General features: G+C 44.9%; 1 protein-coding gene across 1 annotated transcript in view; it reads left to right on the top strand.

The window, feature by feature from the left end:
• The window catches only part of LOC126458264 (vesicular glutamate transporter 2-like), a 175,961-nt gene that overhangs the window by 118,605 nt on the left and 41,219 nt on the right, over positions 1-16,137 (top strand). Inside the window, exon 5 of the mRNA XM_050095188.1 lies at positions 8,734-8,908. Within this exon, the coding sequence (XP_049951145.1) occupies positions 8,734-8,908 (175 nt within the window). The remainder of the gene's footprint in view (positions 1-8,733; positions 8,909-16,137) is intronic.

Here is a 16,137-nt window from a genome sequence, read left to right as displayed (position 1 = left end):
ATTGCTATCCAATACAATTTCTCGTTCACTGTTATTCTCCTTCTCCTTCCTGCCCTTATGCCGTATCTTCCTACGGTCGGGAAGGCGGTGTGCTGACCACGTGCCCCTCCATATTCGCATCGAGTGATGTCGTGAGCTGAAGCTGAAACGGCAAACGATCAGTACCGTTGGGCATTCGTGACCTGTTCAGGCGGATTTCGTTTTGTGGGGTCAGCGCGTTAAATCGGATTTGGCGATGTTAGTGATAATGGCTGGGCAGACGCCGTCTCTGGCGTCATTCTTTCCGCCCCCCCCCAGGCGACAGAATTTGTGCAGTCCAGCTCTCTGCTTCGAGAGTTATCTCATGTGCAAGCGTGAGAACGTTTTCTACTTGTTTGCGGGACGTGGAACTGGGGCGGGAATTGCATACCTATTGGAATGTAGGAAACCTAAAAACCAAATCCAGGCTGGTTGGCACACCAGCCCTCATCGTTGATCCTCTTCGCGGGTTCAATCCGGGACTGGCGCGCCTCCCTCTGTTCTGGAAGAGGATGCTTTAACGTGCTTGGCTATCCTTGTGAATTTCTCGATCAATATCAAGATTTTTTTTTACAATATCGATGTTGTAACGTAATATTTACGTATGTACCACTGTTGTTGTTGTGGTCTTCACTCCTGAGACTGGTTTGATGCATCTCTCCTTGCTACTCTATCCTGTGCAACCTTCTCCATCTCCCAGTACCTACTGCAACCTACATCCTTCTAAATCTGCTTAGTGTATTCATCACTTGGTCTCCCTCTATGATTTTTACCCTCCACGCTGCCCTCAATGCTAAATTTGTGATCCCTTGACGCCTCAGAACATGTCCTACCAACTGGTCCCTTCTTCTTGTCAAGTTGTGCCACAAACTTCTCTTTTCCCAAGTTCTATCCAATACCTCCTCATCAGTTATGTAATTTTTTCTTTTGTTATCAGTCTACTGACTGGTTTGATGCGGCCCGCCACGAATTCCTTTCCTGTGCTAACCTCTTCATCTCAGAGTAGCACTTGCAACCTACGTCCTCAATTATTTGCTTGACGTATTCCAATCTCTGTCTTCCTCTACAGTTTTTGCCCTCTACAGCTCCCTCTAGTACCATGGAAGTCATTCCCTCATGTCTTAGCAGATGTCCTATCATCCTGTCCCTTCTTCTTATCAGTGTTTTCCACATATTCCTTTCCTCTCCGATTCTGCGTAGAACCTCCTCATTCCTTACCTTATCAGTCCACCTAATTTTCAACATTCGTCTGTAGCACCACATCTCAAATGCTTCGATTCTCTTCTGTTCCGGTTTTCTCACAGTCCATGTTTCACTACCATACAATGCTGTACTCCAGACGTACATCCTCAGAAATTTCTTCCTCAAATTAAGGCCGGTATTTGATATTAGTAGACGTCTCTTGGCCAGAAATGCCTTTTTTGCCATAGCGAGTCTGCTTTTGATGTCCTCCTTGCTCTGTCCGTCATTGGTTATTTTACTGCCTAGGTAGCAGAATTCCTTAACTTCATTGACTTCGTGACCATCAATCCTGATGTTAAGTTTTTCGCTGTTCTCATTTCTACTACTTCTCATTACCTTCGTCTTTCTCCGATTTACTCTCAAAGCATACTGTGTACTCATTAGACTGTTCATTCTGTTCAGCAGATCATTTAATTCTTCTTCACTTTCACTCAGGATAGCAATGTCATCAGTGAATCGTATCATTGATATCCTTTCACCTTGTATTTTAATTCCACTCCTGAACCTTTCTTTTATTTCCATCATTGCTTCCTCGATGTACAGATTGAAGAGTAGGGGTGAAAGGCTACAGCCTTGTCTTACACCCTTCTTAATACGAGCACTTCGTTCTTGATCGTCCACTCTTATTATTCCCTCTTGGTTGTTGTACATATTCTATATGACCCGTCTCTCCCTATAGCTTACCCCTATTTTTTTCAGAATCTCGAACAGCTTGTACCATTTTATATTGTCGAACGCTTTTTCCAGGTCGACAAATCCTATGAAAGTGTCCTGATTTTCTTTAGCCTTGCTTCCATTATTAGCTGTAACGTCAGCATTGCCTCTCTCGTCCCTTTACTTTTTCTAAAGCCAAAATGATCGTCACCTACCGCATTCTCAATTTTCTTTTCCATTCTTCTGTATATTATTCTTGTAAGCAGCTTCGATGCATGAGCTGTTAAGCTGATTGTGCGATAATTCTCGCACTTGTCAGCTCTTGCCGTCTTCGGAATTGTGTGGATGATGCTTTTCCGAAAGTCAGATGGTATGTCGCCAGACTCATATATTCTACACACCAACGTGAATAGTCGTTTTGTTGCCACTTCCCCCAATGATTTTAGAAATTCTGATGGAATGTTATCAATCCCTTCTGCCTTATTTCACCGTAAGTCCTCAAAAGCTCTTTTAAATTCCGATTCTAATACTGGATCCCCTATCTCTTCTAAATCGACTCCTGTTTCTTCTTCTATCACATCAGACAAATCTTCACCCTCATAGAGGTTTTCAATGTATTCTTTCCACCTATCTGCTCTCTCCTCTGCATTTAACAGTGGAATTCCCGTTGCACTCTTAATGGTACCACCGTTGCTTTTAATGTCACCAAAGGTTGTTTTGACTTTCCTGTACGCTGAGTCTGTCCTTCAGACAATCATATCTTTTTCGATGTCTTCACATTTTTCCTGCAGCCATTTCGTCTTAGCTTCCCTGCACTTCCTATTTATTTCATTCCTCAGCAATTTGTATTTCTGTATTCCTGATTTTCCCGGAACATGTTTGTACTTCCTCCTTTCATCAATCAACTGAAGTATTTCTTCCGTTACCCATGGTTTCTTCGCAGTTACCTTCTTTGTACCTATGTTTTCCTTCCCAACTTCTGTGATGACCCTTTTTAGAGATGTCCATTCCTCTTCAACTGTACTGCCTACTGCGCTATTCCTTATTGCTGTATCTATAGCGTTAGAGAACTTCAAACGTATCTCGTCATTCCTTAGTACTTCCGTATCCCACTTCTTTGCGTATTGATTCTTCCTGACTAATGTCTTGAACTTCAGCCTACTCTTCATCACTACTATATTGTGATCTGAGTCTATATCTGCTCCTGGGTACGCCTTACAATCCAGTATCTGATTTCGGAATCTCTGTCTGACCATGGTGTAATCTAATTGAAATCTTCCCGTATCTCCCGGCCTTTTCCAAGTATACCTCCTCCTCTTGTGATTCTTGAACAGGGTATTCACTATTACTAGCTGAAACTTGTTACAGAACTCAATTAGTCTTTCTCCTCTTTCATTCCTTGTCCCAAGCCCATATTCTCCTGTAACCTTTTCTTCTACTCCTTCCCCTACAACTGCATTCCAGTCGCCCATGACTATTAGATTTTCGTCCCCCTTTACATACTGCATTACCCTTTCAATATCCTCATACACTTTCTCTATCTGTTCATCTTCAGCTTGCGACGTCGGCATGTATACCTGAACTATCGTTGTCGGTGATGGTCTGCTGTCGATTCTGATTAGAACAACCCGGTCACTGAACTGTTCACAGTAACACACTCTCTGCCCTACCTTCCTATTCATAACGAATCCTACACCTGTTATTCCATTTTCTGCTGCTGTTGATATTACCCGATACTCATCTGACCAGAAATCCTTGTCTTCCTTCCACTTCACTTCACTGACCCCTACTATATCTAGATTGAGCCTTTGCATTTCCCTACCACGTTCAAGCTTCTGACATTCCACGCCCCAACTGTTAGAACGTTATCCTTTCGTTGATTATTCAATCTTTTTCTCATGGTAACCTCCCCCCTACGTGATCTACCCATCTAATCTTCAGCATTCTTCTGTAGCACCACATTTCGAAAGCTTTTATTCTCTTCTTGTCCAAACTAATTATCGTCCATGTTTCACTTCCATACATGGCTACACTCCATACAAATACTTTCAGAAGCGACTTCCTGACACTTAAATCTATACTCAATGTTAACAAATTTCTCTTCTTCAGAAACGCTTTCCTTGCCATTGCCAGTCTACATTTTATATTTTCTCTACTTCGACCATCACCAGTTATTTTGCTCCCCAAATAGCAAAACTACTTTACTACTCTAAGTGTCTCATTTCCTAATCTAATTCCCTCAGCATCACCCGACGTAATTCGACTACATTCCATTATCCTCGTTTTGCTTTTGTTGGTGTTCATCTTATATCCTCCATTCAAGACAATGTCCATTCCGTTCAACTGCTCTTCCAAGTCCTTTGCTGTCTCTGACAGAATTACAATGTCATCGGCGAACCTCAATGTTTTTATTTCTTCTCCATGGATTTTAATACCTACTCCGAATTTTTCTTTTGTTTCCTTTACTGCTTGCTCAATATACAGATTGAATAACATCGGGGAGAGGCTACAACCCTGTCTAACTCCCTTCTCAACCACTGCTTCCCTTTCATACCCCTTGACTCTTATAACTGCCATCTGGTTTCTGTACAAATTGTAAATAGCTTTTCGTTCACTGTATTTTACCCCTGACACCTTTAGAATTTGAAAGAGAGTATTCCAGTCAATATGTACCACTATTAAATGCATATAAGTAAAATTTATTTTATGTATTTTCAAAACCGTCCTACATACTTTGCTTATTCGAGTAACTAGAAACATTGACTGTTATTATTATTATCTGATTATTACTATTATCACCGTTAACAATTAGTACTGAAATACTAAAACAGAAAATAAGTCGTAAGCGAAATATGCGCGATGTGGCTTTGTTTACAATGTAATCGATGCTTACGATAATAATATCTTTGGATGTTTCTGACCCCTTATTGCAGGAAGAAGTTACTAACAAGGAGATATGTTTTTAGAAATAGTTGTGTGTACATCGTGATGAAGTGCTGTGTTGCACTATTTCGGAACTGGTTGTGATTATTAATGAAATCTATAATAAAACGTGGTTGAAAGAAAGGAAGAAGGAAACGGTCTTTCACACTTCATTTTATAGTATATATAGAACTAAATTGGGGTATTAATCCATTTCGTAAGCCAGAATATACCACTAGACATATTGCACCAAAGTCTGTGAAATGAAACAATGGATGGATAACAAGCAGAAGATAAATAAAAAAAATAATTTCTTTCAAATTAATTTAAAAATCAAAGAATATTCTTAATTTTGTCTCTTGTATTTACTTCATAGAGCTATGTACAGTGATAACACAAGCAGCTAGTGAGGTTTGATAAGTATTATTATGATTGTTTCTGTTATTTCTTCAGAGTACTAATGGCAACAGATAGTTAGACGACCCAGGAAGAATATTTCATGCAGAGGGCCATAAATAAAAACGAATATATGTTTGGCGACGAAAAAAGTAATAACAGACTAACAATATTCTTACTAATTCATACCTTATTATAAAAATACTAGTGATAAATTTAACGAAGAAATTATGTAAAATTCAAAAAGTGAAAGACAACCCCACACATGCACACCAACCCAAGCATCGACCAACCAACCCCAACCCCCCTCCCCCCTCCTACACACACACAGACAGACAGACAGACACACACACACACACACACACACACACACACACACACACACAGTGCACCTAACAACCACTGTCCCCCGGTTCCGTCCCCAACACCCCACTCCACTCTCAGCCTCTATAGCTTTGATGATCACTCAGTCAACCCTACACCAGTGGGCAAGGCCACGTGTAGTGCGCAACAGGTATTTTTATGTGTAGTGAAACGTGTAAGTGCTACATATTGTCAGTTAGAAACCTGTACTGTGTGAATCTAGTGCCTAAAGAAGAATCATGAGCACGTGAAGAGATCAGAAAAACAAAAAGAAAAATAATAAAAAAATTAAAAATAATAAAAATAAATTGCAAATCCATAATTGTAAATAATTACATAGCTTAAATACGCTGCCAGGAAATACTACAGATCTCCTAAGAAGATGTATACCATTAAATAATTTTCTTTATGTTATAGATCGCTGATGGTGCCTAATATGAGTAGGTCAAATATATTTCGTTAAAGACAAAATAAACACTTAGTTGCAATAGCAATAACTGGACTGACAAACTCAGACGCCGATGACGTTGGAGGAATGCTTCCTATTACTTGTGAACCAACATTTCGTTTCTTCTGCCAGTTCACACGCTTTTTAAAACCTTCACCTTGTGTCCACGAATTTTCACTAAAGAAACACAAACACACAGCAAGAAAATTCTCAACGCAATAAATTTCTTGAAACACACTATTTATCAACACTCACATTCCCCTGCCATCTTTTTTTCCAAATTTCACAAAAAACTTTGAAAAACACCAAAAAACTTGAATAGGCAAAAATTTGCAAGTAATACAATTAGAATCACATAAATATATCCATGAACTAACTAACTTTGCAAGCACTCCACATTAGTATGGTCATAGACAACTTATTAATTGGGTGGTACTAACACAACTCATTACACATATATACATATACATTTGCTAACCAAAACTCGTTTTACTTAAGTGATTCAGAATCCTCTGATTTTTAAACACAGCAAGTAGACAAAACATTAAATTAGATAACGCTCAAATCACACATCTAGACACAAGACATCAGTCACTTAATGATTCAGTTGCACAGTATCCATTTCATTAGTCACCATACGTCTTTAATTCAAAGCCATTAGCTGAAAGAAAAAAAAATTGAGGAAAAGAGAGCACATTAGCTGAAAAAAACAGTAGAAAAACTGAGAAAAAGAGAGCACATACCTTGGAATACGCCCTTTTCTAGAACTTGTGCTCATATACTGAAATACTTTCATTTGAGGCACTGCTGACACGCCATTTTCCTTCCATCGCTGGTCTCTCACGCTCACGAGGTAGCCTACATGGTCTTGGTGACAAATTGCAGTTGTTGGCATGACAAGTTCTGGAAGTCGTCAGCCTCCTGACTGAACAGCGCTAATGGGTGGTCATAGTAGCAGGACGTATGAGTAGCTATCCCATTGACCACAGTAGGCCATAATTTATGTGGCTATGAAATAGTGCCTAATACACTGTCGTAAGGTATGTGTCAGTTAATACACGTTTTTAGTCTCCTCAGAAGGTATATTACACGATAGAGCTTGGAGCACACATTCACTGCGTGCTCATTCGTTGATAGTTTTCTGTCAATCATGAATCCCGGCAGTTTGACAGCCTCCACATCAGGGGCAGTGGCAAGGGAGGGGGGCTATGGGGGCTACAGTGCCCCACCCATCCCCGCACCTCCCACCCACCCCCCCCCCCCCCTCCCCACAAAGGAGTATCATATTACACTGGATAAATTAACTTCAGAAATCAGCGAATATATTACTTCAACAGATTCAATTATTTTTTATAATTATGTGGCAATATAGGTTGCAATGTATTTCAAACACATTTTAACAAAATAATAAGAGCGGCAAATAGCTTACCATCTAAATCAATAAATATCATTTAACTGATAATGGGCGCCTTATTATTTATTAATATACACTGAATGTATATTAATGTACGAGTACCACTTACAATAATCAAGAAGCTAAATACGCCGGGTATGCCTACCAACACTTAAATTGATGAGCCCAGACAAAAACTTCGAAATCGCCGGACATCTGCTTCAAATCGTGCTATTTTCCCGGGTACACACATTCTGTAGACGCGTTTCTACCCTTAACTCCAAAACAGTTACCAAAAACTACTTTAAGCAACACCAAATTTTACCAATTTGTCGGTGGGGGACCCCAACCCTCATTTTGTAAAGCGATATTCCATTCCCCCAAACTCCCTCCCCACGCCACCATTATCCCCTCCTCTCCCTCCCTTCGCCGACTTCTAGAATCACCCCTGCTCCGCATTATCATGGTATCCAACGTTGCTAAGGCTGCATATCAGATCAGATGACGTGTTTTTTCTTCATTAATTTTCATTTGATTGTCGATGAGCCATTCTTTCAAGTTTCCAGGGAGCATGTTTGTTGCTTGCAGAGCTTGTGTTTCCTTCCGCAAAAAGAGCGTTGTCATCAGCAGACCGTAACATTTGGTTGTTACAACCTGGATTGTTGTCGTATATAAGGAGCAGGAGATGTTCTATGGCGGACCCAAGGGGTACGCCGTGCTCTAGATTTTGTCCCTGGGAGAGTGTGTCATGAGCTGATACTACCTGCTTCCGGTTTTCAAGATTGGGTTGAAGAGTAGCCAGTACAACACCTCCAAACCATAGTGCTTTAATTTACTAAGCAATAGTTCGTGCGAGATGCAATCAAATGCCTTGCTGAGGTCACAGAGTGTCAGTGTCACACTTTATCTGTCTGAAAACCCTTGCCTTATCTTCCTAATGAAGTCCATTTTGCCGTAACTGTCGACTATCCCTCACGAAAACCGTGCTGTTTGCCCTGAAAGAGTTTATTGTCTTCGAAGTAATTTTGTAGCTGGATATAATGAATTTCTTGTTCTGTCCTTCAAAAAATAGTAATACCTTGTTGTTATGATCGGAGCTAGATCTTTTGATTTTGTGCACGCTGAAATCGGTTTCGGTGTTAACCTTACTGTGGTAAGTGTTGATGCCAAAGGGAAGGATGTGCTCTATCCGGCAGTGTTCCGTTTGTACAAATACAGTGTGGTGAGTCTGAATATTAGCTCTGAGACAGAATAATCTGAATAATTCTGATTTTTTTTCCTGTTACACCCGTGCCAGGGAGTGACGCACCCGGCCATCAACCACGTGTGGTCTCGCTGGGCCCCTCCACACGAGAGGAGCCGGCTGGCCACGTTCGCGCTCTCCGGCAGCTACTTCGGCACGTTCGTGTCGCTGCCCGTGTCCGGCGTCATAGCGTCCAACCTCGGCTGGGAAGCCGTCTTCTACATCTGTGGTAAGGCAACGCAAGCAGATGAACCTCTATGTAGTACTTAATCACCCAGCTACGTGTCACTGAGAGGCAAATTTCATTCTTCTCACAACCTCACTGGAGAAAATGTTAGCCACTCCCTTAAAAGAGCACGGTAGTAACTCTGAACAACAGCATACGGCGTAGATTTGTTACCAGGCAATCACGTGACCCTCCGTCGCTACCATGAACCGTGTCAGTGATGTGGTAATTATGTACCAGTCAGTTTTAATTATTATTTATTTATTCATTCAGCCATAGACAAGTGTCCTTTTATGGCTGTCGTCATTACAGGGGGCTCCTATGATATAAATAAGAAATTCATTATATACGTAGGTTGGAACTTAAACAGTGGCAACACTGCTGTGGAGATACTATGCAATGGAATCTACTATTGTCGCTGATATCACACGTTGTTGACATACGTGCCTTACCTCCGAGCAAATGGACTCGCCCGTCCCACGTCACCGGGGTATGCACAATCAAGGGAAACACAGTCACTTATGAACGAGTGGTCTAACGTTATGGCGTCACGGAGTTGGATCAAGATTGATTGTGCTAGAGGTCGTACAGCACGACTGTGTCATGGAATCGGCATTGCCGTGCGGAACAGTGGCACGTTGGGTAAAAGCCTTCAACGAAGGCCGGCAAACTGTGGCAGACATGCATCGGGCAGGTCGTCCTAGCGCCTCTGAAGGAGAAGTGCATGCTGTTGCCGCGTTAGTGGACAGTGATCGACGCCATACGATTCGTGAGCTCGCCCACGAAACCGGATTAGCGCATACGACTGTGCTTCGCATCCTGAAGGAACGCCTGGGCATGCGAAAAACTGCATCACGATGCATTCCGCACGACTTGACGGAAATGCAGAAATGGATGCGTTACGACGCTGCTCAGACGCACTTGGAGTGTTATGAGCGCGAAGGAGAGTATTTCTTATGCCGTATCGTAACACTGGATGAGACATGGGCCACATCGTACGAGCCAAAACTGAAACGCCAGTCCAACGAATGGCGTCATTATGGGTCGCCGCGAAAGTCGAAAGTGCATCAGAGCCCCAATACGGTGAAAGTTATGATGATTCTCGTGTACGACTGTGATGGTGTTATCCTAACGCATTACGTTCATCAACAGCAGACCGTCAGTGCACAGTATTACTGTTCGTTTTTGGAGCATCACCTGCGACCAGCTTTGTGAAAGAAGCGGCGACACTTTCTGCGCAACCTACCCCCCATTTTGCACGACAATGCGCGGGCGCATACACCGCAAGCTGTGGCTGCTCTGTTCGGTCTATGGGACTGGGAAGTACTGTACCATCCACAATACTCCCCGGACTTAAGTACTTGTGACTTTGATTTGGTTCCGAAGATGAAGGAACCACTTCGTGGCGTTCGCTTCAGATCTGTTCCAGGGATTCGACAGGCAGTAGACCGCTCCATTCGCACCATCAACAGAACAGGCTCTGCTAACGGTATACTACGCCTTCCACATCGCTGGCAAAGGGTTCTACACAATGCTGGTGACTACTTTGAAGAACAGTAACAGGTGCAAGCATGTAACTCTATTGTATCGGCTGTGAATAAATAGTTGCCACTATTTAAGTTCCAGTCCTCGTATATAAAACTCCGTCCGAACAGCCTTTGAGGGCCCAACGGTACCGACCGACCGCCACGACATCTTCAGCCCACAGGGGTCACCGGATGCGGATATGGAGGAGCATGTTTTTTTTGTTTTTTTTTTTCATTTTGTTCGTTATTGATCGTTGTGTTTGGTCGTTGCGGACGTCGCAAGACATCATGTTCAAGTTCGGTGGTTGATCCTTCCACTCAGTTTTTTTTTATTACAGAGGCCAACCGGCTCTCTGACCGAACACGCTGAGCTACCATGCCGGCTGAGCATGTGGTCAGCACACTGCTCTCCCGTCCGTTGTCAGTTTTTGTGACCGGAGCCGCTACTTCCCCGTCAAGTAGCTCCTCAATTAGCGTCACAGGGACTGAGTGCACCCCGTTTGCCAACAGCGCTCGGCAGACCAGACAGTCACCCATCCAAGTGCTAATGAAGCCCGATAACGCTTAACTTCGGAGATCTGACGGGCACCGGTGTTACCGCTACGGCAAGGCCGTTACTTTTCGTAAGGCCGAAAGAACCTGTTTCAAACAAATGAAATGAATCACAAGACTCCTAGACTCCGCTGATGGTACTCCTTGGTATTGAATGAACTGAAGTAAATTACAGACTACAGTTTGCAGGAAATGAGTGCTGCGAGGTGCATCGGCGTGGAGAGGTGACAGAAAGGCAGGAAGGAGCTACCGTGTCTGGACGTGCCCATGAGCAGAGTGCCAATGAAGTTGCCAGGTTTTTGCTGTACCAACGCAGCATGTTCAACGTGTCTATAAGGAATGGTGTACCAGTCGCTCGCAGCTTTGTATCACGGCGTAACAACAGCGATCGTGAAAATATGCTAACCGACAATTCTGGTACGATCCCGGATTACAACATGATATTTTAGAAGAGTTTCAATAAATTAGAAATCAATTTGAGAATACTGGTAGTATTCAACCAATTACCACTTCTCGAGAAAAGCAGCGAACGGTAGATGGACTAATTTTCTATGATTTAATATTTTGTTTCTGTGTATCTTGAAACTGATATAGCCAATATTTTCCATCGTTGTTCGATTTATAAGTTTATTACAGGAAATGATAGGAATAAAAAACTGAAAGTCTGTTATTTCAGAAACCGGCTATTTTGAGCGGTTTCAACAGTCAGGTTAAACTGGCGTTAAAGAAAACAAATACAACAGGAAAGTTGTTCATTCAGCGATAATCGCCATCCCTGTTTGTTCAACCTTCGTCACACGAGCCGTGGCATTCAACGTGTAACGAGCTGGCTTCATCTCCACCGTCCTACCTAACGCTCAGAACTATCCGGTTTGTTCATATGGTACGGATGGCTGAACAAGCGCGATCCAGTGGCAGTTACTGGGTGTATCGGGCTCGCAGTTCACACAGTTTGTTCATGAAATGGACGTGGACGCACTTATCCTCCCTTGTTCGTATGCTAGTCATATTGTCTGTCTGTAACATATATAAATAAAAACTTAAGTATCCACGAACGTATTATAAGGCAAAAAGATAGATGCCAAACCCAGTCAGTAATGTCATCAGCTTATAACAGTTCCATTACAAACAGTACGATCCTCCTGCAACCTCCGAGTTTACTGTCCATGTCCATCCCATCGATCCCCCTGTCCATCCCAACAATTCCCTCCATCCATCCCCCATGGCTGAAGACATCATCCGGATCCTCACTATAGTCCTCCAAAACATTCACCCTTTTCAACGCCCCCACACCCTCCAACAGATCTACCTCGCCACCTGCTCCATCTTTCACCTGAACACCTTTGCCACTTACTCCCACAACCAAGCCCACTTCACCTTCACCTGCCTCGACACCCTAGCTTAAGCCTCTCCCTCCCCTCCCTTCACCCCCACTCTCTTCCCATCATAGCGAGGCACGTGTGTCGCATTCTATTCCAGAACATCCTCTCCTTCCGCACAAACAAATACCTCCTAATGAACACCCTCTCCCACCACCGGGTCGACACCTTACTCCTGAACAAAACCTTTCTCCGGCCCCACCATACTCTCCGCACCTCTCCCTATGTCCTCCACCGCACTGATGCTCCTGGTCCTCGAGCGCAGGGAGGAGTTGCCATCAGCCACCTTAAGCATATCGCTGTCCGGCCACAACCCCTCCTTAATGACCCCACTGAACACCTTATTCTCAGCGTCTTCTTCCCCCCCCCCCCCCCCTCACCATTACCTGCGCCAACATCTAGGTCCACTCCACTGCTCCTCTTCCCTATGACTTCATCTCCCACATTGACCGCACCTTCTCCCCCTATGTAATTGCTGCCGACATCAACATCCATAGCCGCTCCCCTGCCGCCCTTCAGCAGTGGCATCAGTTCCTCCCCACGATCCAAGGTAACCTTGTTCCCCCTCCCCAGCACATCCATCCCGAAAGCGACACCACCCTTAATGTTGTCATTGTCTCTGCCATCCTCCTTGGGTGTATCGCCATCAACAACTTTGACTCCACAGGTGGTTAACACCTCCCCTTCCTTCTCACCATCACGTCTGCTCACCATCCCCCTCTGGCTCCCCACCCTGCACCCCCTCCCAAGTTAGTCCATGACTACTGTCGCGCCAACTGGGATGCCTACCAGGAATCCATCGCCACCCAGGCCGAAAGCCACCCTCTTACCTATAACCATCCTGACGACATCATGCATACCTCGTCCTTCCTTCAGAAGGCCATTACTGACGCTGTGGAGGCCCATGTTCCTACTAAATCCATCCATACCCACTGTCCCACTCTCCCTCCATGAGCTGTCCTCCTCCTCTGCAAATCCCACTGCCTCTATCGCTCCTTCCTGCGCATTCATGACAGGGATACTCTCCAACGCCACCGGCAAATACAGCGACATGTATGGAAACTTATTACAGAAAAGAAACGACGGGACTGAAGCCAGACCTGTACACAACCCAACGCCACCCTCCCTATCAACTCCTCCAAGTACTGGTCCACCTTCCATCACCTTACTGGTTCCCATTCCGCACCCCATTATCCCCTTCCCAACAACCTCAGTAAGGCCAATCACTTCACTTCCCACCTTTCCGAGGTCTTCTCCATTCCTGATGATCTCCACTTTGATTATTCTCTTTTCACCACTGTGATGGAATGCACCAATACCTCGGTTGCTCCACTTGCTTCTCGTCTCCAGTTTTGGGGCAGTTGCCCCCTCTGACATCAACACTCCAATCACAGCACAAGACATTAAAGTTATCCTCTGGTCAAAACGCAACACGGCCCCTGGTCACGACTGTGTCACCTACCGCCACCTTAGAGAAAGCCCCTTCTCCTTCCTGACTGTCCTTGCCATTCACTACAACTTCAACCTCTCTACCAGCTTCTACCCTGACCTGTGGAGGACTCCCCGCATCCTCTTATTTCTCAAATGCAAGAAACCCTCTTCCATCGCCTCTTCCTATCGTCCCATCTGCCTCACATTCATCTTCAGTAAGGTCTTCAAATCCATCCTCTCCTGTCATATCTATCAGCACCTTATTCAACACCACCTCCCCCCCCCTTACCCAGTGTGGCTTCTGACCCTCCTTATCCGCCAAAGACCAACTCCTTAACCTCGTCCACCTTCTCTTCCTCCAGCTTAACTCCCGTCGCCCTACCATTTTTGTTTCCCTCGACCTCCAAAATGCCTACGACCGCATATGGCATCCTGGTCTCCTCTTTAAACTCCAAACCTACACCCTGCCTATCAATTTTGTCTGTCTAGTCTCTTCCTTCCTCTCATGCCGACCTTCCTATGTCACCCTCCACAACACCAACTTCTGTATCTTTTATCTCATTGCTGGTGCCCCTCAGGGCTCCGTGCTCTCCCCTCTCCTCTATCTCCTGTACGCTGACGATATGCCCAAGCCACCCCCTCCTGTCCACATCCTCCAATATGCTGATGACACCTCCTTCCTGGCTCTCTATCCTACCCTTCAACCCCTCCAAAACCCAGGCAATCGTCATAGGCCAAACCACCTGCTCCTTCCCTCTCCACGATTTCTACCTCACCATTTATGGTCATCCCATCTAGCTCATCCCCATCCTCAGATACCTTGGCCTCATCCTCGATCATCACCTTACCTGGACCCCTCATCTCCTGACCATCCAACAGAAAGCCAATTCCCACCTCTGTCTCCTGAAACTGCTGTCTGGCTGGACATGGGGATTCCATCCTTCCACCTGTGGTGCCTGGATCTCCGCCCCCCCTCCCCCCCCCCCCCCCCACAACTTTTACAAGGCCCTCAAAATCTTCGAACGCCACACGCTCCACCTTGCCTTCCATATTTGCCTTCCTTCCGCCACACGATTCCTGTATGACCTCATCCCCTTCTCCCACCTCCTTTCTTGCCTTCCTTCCATATTTGCCTTCCTTCCCCCACACGATTCCTGTATGACCTCATCCCCTTCTCCCACCTCCTTCCTTGCCTTCTCCCACCTTGCCTTCCATATTTGCCTTCCTTCCCCCAGACGATTCCTGTGTGACCTCATCCCCTTCTCCCACCTTCTCCATTTCCTCCAACATCTCCGCATCCTTTACTCTGTCTGCAGGGTTGATCCTCCCTACCCCCTTGTTTCCACCTTCCTCTCCAACCCCTGCCAATTGCCAAGCCTCTATTGCTGTATCCCTTCCTCTCTCCACTCCACACCCTCCATCTCCTTCATCAGGGCAATTTCCAGCACCTCCCCCTACCAGATGTTGAACTTCGCCGTGACATCTGCCCTTCCTTCCAACTCTAACCTAGCCTTGTCCCCCCCTCCTCCCCAGGGCCCCCTTTCTCCACTCCCCTCCTTCTCCCAGAGCGGATTTTCCTCCTTCCCTCCCTGAGTCGCTGCACCCTCTCCTCGGCTGTTTTCCTCTCCCGTCCCTTCCTTCCCCAGCCCTCGTTCGGCGCGCCTCACACTTCATCCCCCTTTCTCTACCCCCCCTTCTCGCCGCCTTTTCTCTTCTCCCTTGTCCCCCCCCCCCCCCATGGAAGATTCTCCCAGGTTTTTCTTCATTCTCAAGTGTGCCGCTTTAGTGTTGCGGTTCAAATGCCACCAAGCACAATGGGACTTAACATCTGAGGTCATCAGTCCCCTGGACTTCGAACTACTTAAACCTAACCAACCTAAGGACATCACACACATCCATGCCCGAGGCAGGATTCGAACCTGGGTCCGCAGCAGCAGCGCGGTTCCGGATTGAAGCGCCTAGAACCGCTAGGCCACAGCGGCCGGCTTTAGTGTTGTGTTTGGTGCTGTTCTCCCGTGCATCAAGAGCTGTGATTTTAATTGTGTGCTGTCTTGTAAATGGTGTTACTGTCAGTGATTGTTATGTGCTATGCTGTCCATCGATACTTTTATGCCCTGGTCATACTCAGCCTTGTGTTCTTTAATTGTCCCAGTGTATGGTTTTTTTGTGTGTGTGCTACTTTTACGGATTTTATCTCCATTTTACAGTCGCCCCCCTTTTTTGTCTGTTCTCTTACGTACTGTTCCCCTATATATATATATATATATATATATATATATATATATATATATATATATATATGTCCTCCATATTTTCTCCTTTCTGTAATTTTAACTGTCTTCTA

Source organism: Schistocerca serialis, chromosome 2, assembly GCF_023864345.2.
Source record: "Schistocerca serialis cubense isolate TAMUIC-IGC-003099 chromosome 2, iqSchSeri2.2, whole genome shotgun sequence".
Lineage (NCBI taxonomy): Eukaryota > Metazoa > Arthropoda > Insecta > Orthoptera > Acrididae > Schistocerca > Schistocerca serialis.
This window is presented reverse-complemented; position numbering and strand designations above follow the sequence as displayed.